At 47.6% G+C, this 10000-nt stretch overlaps 1 protein-coding gene across 1 annotated transcript in view; it reads right to left on the reverse strand.

Annotated features, from left to right (window-relative positions):
• cnih3 (cornichon family AMPA receptor auxiliary protein 3) overlaps positions 1 to 10000 on the reverse strand; it is a gene marked incomplete at both ends in the record, with an annotated part of 73105 nt that overhangs the window by 36799 nt on the left and 26306 nt on the right. Inside the window, one exon of the mRNA XM_083643713.1 lies at positions 158 to 205. Within this exon, the coding sequence (XP_083499839.1) occupies positions 158 to 205 (48 nt within the window). The remainder of the gene's footprint in view (positions 1 to 157; positions 206 to 10000) is intronic.

The raw sequence follows: 10000 nt of genomic DNA on the forward strand, positions 1-10000 counted from the left end.
TCATCATCATAATTTTTGTCACTAGGTCATGTTCCATTTTCTACACATGACGGACAATGTCATTTATTGGGAAATGGAAAAATGGTGACATGAGATTATTGCAACACAGACAATATTGTGATTTCTGCTAAACGATCTGGTGGTTTTTCCTGCTTACCTTCCTCAGGAGGTTGCAGATGCGCTCGATGTTCCGCAGTCTCTCCCTCTGCATGGAGAGCAAGCACACACACACACACACACACACACGCACGCACACACACACACACACACACACACACACACGCGCACACACACACACACACACAGAGCAAGCAGAGTGGTCAGTATTTAGCTTTGTAGGATTCACACAACAGCAACTTTTCATAATGTTGCTTGCAAACATCTGGACTGAGCAGCTCGTTACTTGGGATTATAAAGAATATAAAGAAAAAGGTGATATTTAATGCAGGATATCAAAGTCAGAGCTGGAGTGATATTTTGTGGCCATACTGTTGGGTTTTTCTCACTCCCAATCAGCCCCATGATGTTCGGGGGAAAAGCACGGTGAAAATATATGAAATATGAAATATTATTTAAACCTATATTTTGAGTGTTCAGCACACCTCCTCTGGCTTTACCCGCTGGGTTTCTGCCCAGTGCCAACATGGCCTCCACCAAACGAGGGCCTTGTGTGTTATTTCCAAAAATATGCATGCAGAGATGTAAGCCTACACACATTTAGAGATGTTAGCCTACACACATTTAGAGATGTAAGCCTACACACATTTAGAGATGTAAGCCTACACACATTTAGAGATGTAAGCCTACACACATTTAGAGATGTAAGCCTACACACATTTAATGGCTATTTTTGGGGAAATCAGGCAGGTTTCTCCTAGAAAATGTTTAATTTATGACTCTAAATAATGAAAGCAGAGTTTCCTGCATACACGTCTGAGGTAATACCACTGTAACAATGTGTGTGTGGGGGGGGGTGCAACTTGTAAATGTGTGTGTGTGTGTGTGTGTGTGTGTGTGTGTGTGTGTGTGTGTGTGTGTGTGTGTGTGTGTGTGTGTGTGTGTGTGCGTGCGTGCGTGTGTGCCTTGCCTACAAAAAGTATCAGGATTTCCACTCTTCCTATCTCTCATCTCCCCAAAATGCCTCCTGGGACTTTACCTCATTTCAACAGCAGTGGCGACGTTAGGAGAAAATTGATGAGAAAAATATTGCATCGCTTTTTAACTTTTCATTATTTCGAAAATGTTTGAAAGAAGAGAACAGAAGCTATTTCAGCAGCAGGCACTGAAATGAAGTTTGGCTTTGATCATGACAAAAGAAACCACAAAGGGAAGCCATGATTGGGAGGAGGAACGTTAGAAAAGTGCGGTGGAGTTGGTCTGTGGATCAGTGCTTCTCAAACTTTTTCAGATCAAGGACCCATAAATTTAGTCCACATCAGAATGAGTCACATACCCCCATAGAGACACTGCATGAAATAGGCCACGCCCATCACGGGGGAAAAGCTCCGTTCATTTCCACACACCAGCGTCATTTTCCTTGAATTAAACATAGCTAAAAGCTGTTGTGTGGTGGGCTGCACAGACACCGAATGTAAAAAATCGCCAGTTAAAGTTTTTTTGTACTCCCGAGCAAAACAAGGAAGCCATTGAGAATTGGCGAGAAGAAAAATGTGGATCTAGCTGTCAAGGAAGTAAGTTGGAGTGTTCATCTTCCATAGATACGATCTTTTTGTGCAACATGCAACCATGCACGCGACATAGGAGAACGCCAGGATTGGAGGGGGGGGGGGGTTCTGTTTTCCCCCATCTTGGGCGTGGCTTCTGAATGATGACGCGTTACGCAGTGTCTCTATTGGATGAGATCTTGTCTCTCTGACCCAAAATTGAGAATATCTTTATTCTTAGATATGATTTTGTCCAGAATTCTTTATTGTAGTTATAATGGATAAAAGAGAAATGATCAAACCAGTCATTCTGCTACGTAACAATTCATTTGTTTTCTGGGGGCATGCAGCATGGAACACTCTGAAGGAGGCCATGTTGAAAAGCACTGGGCTGGATTACAGTGTGAACTGCAAGTCTTTCGTGTTCTTCCAAATCTATTCAGTTTTCGGCCCTCCTACTGCCCTTGATATGACCTCATCGGCAGCATAACACACACTCGCATGCACACTCACACACACACCCAGGCAAGCACACACACACACACACACACACACACACGCACACACACACACACACACTGATCTCACAAAAACACCACAACAGCTATGAAAGGCCCAGTCTGATTATGCAATTATCTCCACTTTCATGTCTATTTCTGGCAGGGACCACACACCTCATCAACGAGCGGAAGCAACCAATCACAGGCCTGTACAACACAAGCTCCTCTCGCCTTCATCCCATCTCCAGTTTGAATGAGGACACGCAAATATATTCCACTTTGCAGCTGTGAGAGAGAGAGAGAGAGAGAGTCTGTGTGTGTGTGTGTGTGTGTGTGTGTGTGTGTGTGTGTGTGTGTGTGTGTGTGTGTGTGTGTGTGTGTGTGTGTGTGTGTGTGCGTGTGTGTGTGTGTGTACACACACGGCCGCAACTGCCTACTCAAAACTTCTCATTAGCAAGCAATTAGGCTGATGACTCTTTGAAATGTTACTCAGCGAGAATTTGCTTGACAAGCAAGAGTGGTGCGGAACTGTAAACAAGAGTTAAGTGAGCCGAAGAGGGAGGGGGGAGAAGAGATGGGTTGGAGAGGAGGGAGGGAGGGGGGAGAAGAGATGGGTTGGAGAGGAGGGAGGGAGGAGCTTAGAGATGGGTTGGAGAGGAGGGAGGGAGGAGCTTAGAGATGGGTTGGAGAGGAGGGAAGGAGGGGCTAAGAGATGGGTTGGAGAGGAGGGAGGGAGGGGCTAAGGGATGGGTTGGAGTGGAGGGATTCAAGATTCAAGATCAAGATTCAAGTTTATTATTTGTCCCCGAAGGGCAATTTGTGTGCAGCAGACATAAAAAGCATAGCGAATACATGAAAAAACAGAACATGAACAAATTAAAACAAACATGGAGCATGGCAGCAGTTTTCCAGCAGAAAAAGGATCAAGTAAACACAGGATAAAATAAAATAAAAACAAAATAAAAACACACCTCAAAGGATCTGTACGATGTACTTAAAAGTAGTAAAGACACGTACAATGTACTTAAAAGTAGTAAGAGACACGTGCATGAACTTAAAAGTAATAAGAGTCCAGGACTATTAGGAGGGAGGGAGGGGCTAAGAGATAGATTGGAGAGGAGGGAGGGAGGGGCTAAGAGATGGGTTGGAGAGGAGGGAGGGAGGGGCTAAGAGATGGGTTGGAGAGGAGTGAGGGAGGGGCTAAGAGAAGGGTTGGAGAGGAGGGAGGGGGGGAAGGGGGGCGTCCTTGAAATACCTTTATTTAACCAGACCAATTAAGGAAAAAATTCCCATTGACTGTAAGTGCCTGCCTGGTGTGAGCCAGCCCATTCTCATTCACAACTCATCCTATGGTGACTCCCTTGGCGTTGCTATAATGACCCTAAAGGTACCCTTCTGCAGAGATGGGGACTTGAGACTTGGTGGTGACTCGAGAGGCACTCCCTGTTTTGATGACTTGCGACTTGACTTGACAAAAGGTAAAAGTGCAGTATCTTGAGCAGAAAAAACTGACTTGACTTGGGACTTGACTTGCCTTAACCCAAGGACTCGACTTGACATGTGACTTGACTTGACTTGCCCAAAACAAAATGACTTGTGACTTACTTGTACTACTTGTAACTTTCTCTCCTGGACCACGGAACACACAGACCACATTTACACCAGGGATTAAATTGTGTTTTGCGTGATCAGATTGCATTTCGGATAGTGCGTGACTATGAAAGTACAGGTGTAAATTGCACCCAAGACACATTGAGGACAGATTGTGATCAAATCGGGCAAGCCACATCTGGAGGTGGTCAGCGAAACATTGTGACCACATTGAACACAAGTGTAAATGCAAATGCATTTTCTTTTTTTTTCCCCAATTTCTTTTATCCCATTTTTATCCCCGATTAGTGCTAATTTAATGTATTTATCCTGGTTGCTGCTCCACCCTCTGCCGATCTGGGGAGAGCCGTAACTGGCTCCATGCTTCCTCCGAGACATGGGCAGTTAGCCAGCCGCTTCTTTTCACCTGACAGGGGAAGCTTCACCGGTAGGACATAGCACGTGGGAGGATCACGCTATTCCAACCAGTTCCCCTCCCTCTGAACAGGCGCCCTTAACGACCAGAGGAGGAACCACATTAGCAACCAGGATATTGCATGTTTTGGTGAAGGGGGTTCCTATATGAAAGGAAACCCCCGGGAGGCACGGGGAGAACATGCAAACTCCACACAGAAAGGCCCTTTTGACGACCCCACCCGGGCGGTGGGCACTCGAGGACATGCGGACGGGCACGCATGCATTTTCAATCCACATACAACAGTCAACACTGTTTTTTCTGCTGTGGACACTGGAGACACATATTGAAATACCAGATGTAAATCTGATCAGGTTAATGTGGTCGTCGGTCGAGCACTATCCGATTGCAATCTGATCACCCAAATCATGTTTTAATGGCAGGTGTAAACGGGGTGTCTGGCGTATATTTTCTGCCCAAATAAGGCATTCCTCTTTGATGCATGTCTTTGCATGCAAAAGGTACCTTTATTGTTATAGCAACGCCGAGCGATTTGACAAAGAGTCAACATAGGATGAGATGGGAAGAAGAACGGCTTGTGTGATTGGACAATTAAACCCTAAAGATCAAGAGAGGAGAGACACAATATGCTGATGTTACGGGTTTCTTTTTGCTGACGTTCTGCAGGTGCAAAAAGTGTTAACTTGCTGTAAAATCCCATTGGAAGCAATTAGGCTTGAAACCTGCATGAGTGAGGGAGACAGACAGGCATGGAGGAGAGGAGAGAGAGGCATGGAGGAGAGGAGAGAGGCATGGAGGAGAGGAGAGAGGCGAGGAGAGAGGCATGGAGGAGAGGAGAGAGGCATGGAGGAGAGGAGAGAGGCATGGAGGAGAGGAGAGAGGCGAGGAGAGAGGCATGGAGGAGAGGAGAGAGGCATGGAGGAGAGGAGAGAGGCATGGAGGAGAGGAGAGAGGCATGGAGGAGAGGAGAGAGGCATGGAGGAGAGAGGCATGGAGGAGAGAGGCATGGAGGAGAGAGGCATGGAGGAGAAGAGAGAGGCATGGAGGAGAGGAGAGAGGCATGGAGGAGAGAGGCATGGAGGAGAGGAGAGAGGCATGGAGGAGAGGAGAGAGGCGAGGAGAGAGGCATGGAGGAGAGGAGAGAGGCATGGAGGAGAGAGGCATGGAGGAGAAGAGAGAGGCATGGAGGAGAGGAGAGAGGCATGGAGGAGAAGAGAGAGGCATGGAGGAGAGGAGAGAGAGGCATGGAGGAGAGAGGCATGGAGGAGAGAGGCATGGAGGAGAAGAGAGAGGCATGGAGGAGAGGAGAGAGGCATGGAGGAGAGAGGCATGGAGGAGAAGAGAGAGGCATGGAGGAGAGGAGAGAGGCATGGAGGAGAGGAGAGAGGCGAGGAGAGAGGCATGGAGGAGAGGAGAGAGGCATGGAGGAGAGAGGCATGGAGGAGAAGAGAGAGGCATGGAGGAGAGGAGAGAGGCATGGAGGAGAAGAGAGAGGCATGGAGGAGAGGAGAGAGAGGCATGGAGGAGAGAGGCATGGAGGAGAGAGGCATGGAGGAGAAGAGAGAGGCATGGAGGAGAGGAGAGAGGCATGGAGGAGAGAGGCATGGAGGAGAAGAGAGAGGCATGGAGGAGAGAGGCATGGAGGAGAAGAGAGAGGCATGGAGGAGAGAGGCATGGAGGAGAAGAGAGAGGCATGGAGGAGAGAGGCATGGAGGAGAGGAGAGAGGCATGGAGGAGAGGAGAGAGGCATGGAGGAGAGGAGAGATGCATGGAGGAGAGGAGAGAGGCATGGAGGAGAGGAGAGAGGCATGGAGGAGAGGAGAGAGGCATGGAGGAGAGGAGAGAGGCGTGGAGGAGAGGGGGATGAAGTGATGAGGAGTGGATGGAAGCCTTTATAGAGTGTGAGCAGCATTGAGAGGCTTGGTGGATAGAAGAGACAGCTCAGTGTGAGATCAGCACGTTGCAGCCACATCATACCTGCTGTTTCACAAGGTAACCATTTAAATGCATTATGCATTTGTGTCGTCAGAGGGATGTCGGCTGTGCATCATAATACGATGTTAAAAATCACATTCATAAAATGTTTGACGGCCGACGATCCATGAGAACTGTAGCTCTCTTAGCAGGATGCTTTCATCTCTGCTCGCTGAGTTATCCTTCTGATTTCAGATCAGACCGTTAGATAGATATTATCATTGCTCCCTATTCTGGCTATAGCCTTATCCCTAGATAATAGAAGTGTGTGTGTGTGTGTGTGTGTGTGTGTGTGTGTGTGTGTGTGTGTGTGTGTGTGTGTGTGTGTGTGTGTGTGTGTGTGTGTGTGTGTGTGTGTGTGTGTGTGTGTGTGTGTGTGTGTATGTGTGTGTATGAGAAAACTAAGCCGTAAGAGATACAAACCAAACAAAATGTTGATGCTAAGGATGGAGCAGTAAGCTTATCTCATGATACGATTTGATGCGTAATATGGAGTTCAATCATGATTCAATACAACCACCATACGATGTAATAAATACAAATTCAACTGTGCAGATTGATGTAGGGCTGGGCGATTAATCGAATTTTAATCATGATTACGATTTGGGCTGTCCACGATTATGAAAACAAGATAATCGACATCAAACGATTTTGCAGCTCTTGTCTCTCTCGTTCTGTCTTGTGTTGTAAATCAAGCGCACCCCTTCCTTGCTCGGCCCCTCCCCCTAAAGCACACCAGCTCGAGTTGTGAATGACTGTCGTGTGAACAGAGAGCCGCGGCACGTTTCTCCTCCCTGCTTATTTCCGTGGTAGCACAAGAATAAGATGACAGAAGTCACAGAAAGAGAGCCGCTGGTCGAGAAGAGAGGTGAAACAACGTATGTGGGGTGGAAACACTATGGTTTCGCCGAGTTTAAAGGTCCTTACACTGCGCATATCTTGCACTGTTTGTTCCAAGTCTGTGGCTGTGATTGACAGGTGGGTCAAAACTCGCATCGCAATTCCGTGCTGTATATTTGCATCGCTCTTGATGTGTAACTGATGTGTAACTTACACATCAAGAGCGATGTGAATATACAGCACGGAATTGCGATGCGAGGTTTGACCCACCTGTCAAGATATGCGCGGTCGTGGCAGCACCCCGCAACACGACCTCTCCCTCTGTTTAATCACTTGAAATCCACTCACAAAGTGGTCTATGACCAAGAAATAATGCTAAATGAACAAAAAGACAAAGCCCCATCTAGTTACTCCTGCCACAACACAGTCATCGATTCAGGACACTCTTTACAATGCGACCGCATATTCAACAGCTAACGAGCTCACAGATAAACATTAACAATAGCCTATTATGAACCTAAACGTAAGTCGCTTTGGATAAAACCATCTGCCAAATGAGTAATTTAATGTAATGTAAATGAACGTTACTCAATAGCGTTCTCATTTGGTTAGATTTGAGGTTTAAGGACTACTAGTATTGAATGTGGATTAATAGTTGCAGTTGGTTGTGGCAGTTCACTGCAACATAGTAGGCCTACATATACTGTATATTTATTTTAGTTTTTATTTTATTTCTAAATCTTTGCACTTTTATTATTTATTTTCACTTATTTATTTATTTATTTATTTTCAATTATATCTAAAATCCAAAGACACACATCTTGCTGCTCAGGGCCTGTTTACACTGAGTGATCAGTGCTGCGTCTCCCCACACCTTGCTGCTCAGGGCCTGTTCACACTGAGTGATCCGTGCTGCGTCTCCCCACACCTTGCTGCTCAGAGCCTGTTTACACTGAGTGATCAGTGCTGCGTCTCCCCACACCTTGCTGCTCAGGGCCTGTTTACACTGAGTGATCAGTGCTGCGTCTCCCCACACCTTGCTGCTCAGGGCCTGTTTACACTGAGTGATCAGTGCTGCGTCTCCCCACACGTTGCTGCTCAGAGCCTGTTTACACTGAGTGATCAGTGCTGCGTCTCCCCACACCTTGCTGCTCAGGGCCTGTTTACACTGAGTGATCAGTGCTGTGTCTCCCCACACCTTGCTGCTCAGAGCCTGTTCACACTGAGTGATCAGTGCTGCGTCTCCCCACACCTTGCTGCTCAGGGCCTGTTTACACTGAGTGATCCGTGCTGCGTCTCCCCACACCTTGCTGCTCAGGGCCTGTTCACACTGAGTGATCAGTGCTGTGTCTCCCCACACCTTGCTGCTCAGGGCCTGTTCACACTGAGTGATCAGTGCTGCGTCTCCCCACACCTTGCTGCTCAGGGCCTGTTTACACTGAGTGATCAGTGCTGCGTCTCCCCACACGTTGCTGCTCAGAGCCTGTTTACACTGAGTGATCAGTGCTGCGTCTCCCCACACCTTGCTGCTCAGGGCCTGTTTACACTGAGTGATCAGTGCTGTGTCTCCCCACACCTTGCTGCTCAGAGCCTGTTCACACTGAGTGATCAGTGCTGCGTCTCCCCACACCTTGCTGCTCAGGGCCTGTTTACACTGAGTGATCCGTGCTGCGTCTCCCCACACCTTGCTGCTCAGGGCCTGTTCACACTGAGTGATCCGTGCTGCGTCTCCCCACACCTTGCTGCTCAGGGCCTGTTCACACTGAGTGATCAGTGCTGCGTCTCCCCACACCTTGCTGCTCAGGGCCTGTTCACACTGAGTGATCAGTGCTGCGTCTCCCCACACCTTGCTGCTCAGAGCCTGTTTACACTGAGTGATCAGTGCTGCACCAGAGCATGTGAGTGGAGCGGAGCGGGGGGGATTTTGGCTTGAGCACTGAGCGCACATTTCTCAAGGCTTAGGGCCTGTGTCCACCTAGCTTCTTTTTCCGACGTTAAATGCTGGGAGTGCGCTGGGGAACGCTGATCCCAGCGCACAATATACAAGGAAGCAGTCTGCAAGTAACGTTAGTTCAGCTTGATAGCTGACAGCTAGCAAGCTAACAACACAGGTAGGCTACGCTATTAAAAGCAGTAAGCACAACACTCACCAGAAATATTAAGTGTCTGCTCCCACAATTGAGCCGTTCTGTCTCTGTTGCGATAGTTTTTCCATATGATTAGTTACCAGAAAAGGAGCAGCCGACACCAGCGTCTTTCTGAAAAGTTAAAATATTTTCAGCTGGAAGCGCTGGGAGCGCTGGGAGTCGGGCACACAAAAACGCCGAAAATATACGCTGGACGCAGCGCACTTTCTCTAGACGTCCGTGTGCGCTCGCATACGCTCTCCCCCCATTGGAAACAATTGAAAATAGACGCTGGAGCTGATGAAAAGACGCTAGGTGGACACAGGCCCTTAGACGTTAACTTCAACCTCTCGTATACTTTGAACTTTGAGAATGGCTGCGAGTTTGAGGATGATGATCGTATTAAGAACAATGAAATCACTTTTGGAATGACGCATTTCATAAACAGCGAGAGGGGAAGGATGGGATAAAGGGATAAAGTCAATTGGAGAGAGGAGACAGGAAAGGGGCAGAGAAAATGTGACAGAACCTTGTGTACCCGACCCGTTCCCCCGCTGAATTATTTCATACATTCTGCATCACATTCATGATTATGCAAATACGACAAAATATGAAAGTGCTACAGAGTGGGGGAAATCTGGTCTCATGCACTGTCTTCAAAGTCTTGAAAATGCCTTTCAAGCCAAACAACTCTTTTCACTGACGAAATCCTCATTCAGCTATCATCTCTCCCTCTCTCCTCGATTTGTTTTTTGGGGTGTGTCTCTCTCTCTCTCTCTCTCTCTCTGTCTCTGTCTCTCTCTCTCTCTCTCTCTCTCTCTCTCTCTCTCACTCTCTCTCTCTCTCTCTGTCTCTGTCTCTGTCTCTGTC

This window comes from Poromitra crassiceps (genome assembly GCF_964638095.1).
Source record: "Poromitra crassiceps genome assembly, chromosome: 9".
NCBI classification, from domain to species: Eukaryota; Metazoa; Chordata; class Actinopteri; order Beryciformes; family Melamphaidae; genus Poromitra; species Poromitra crassiceps.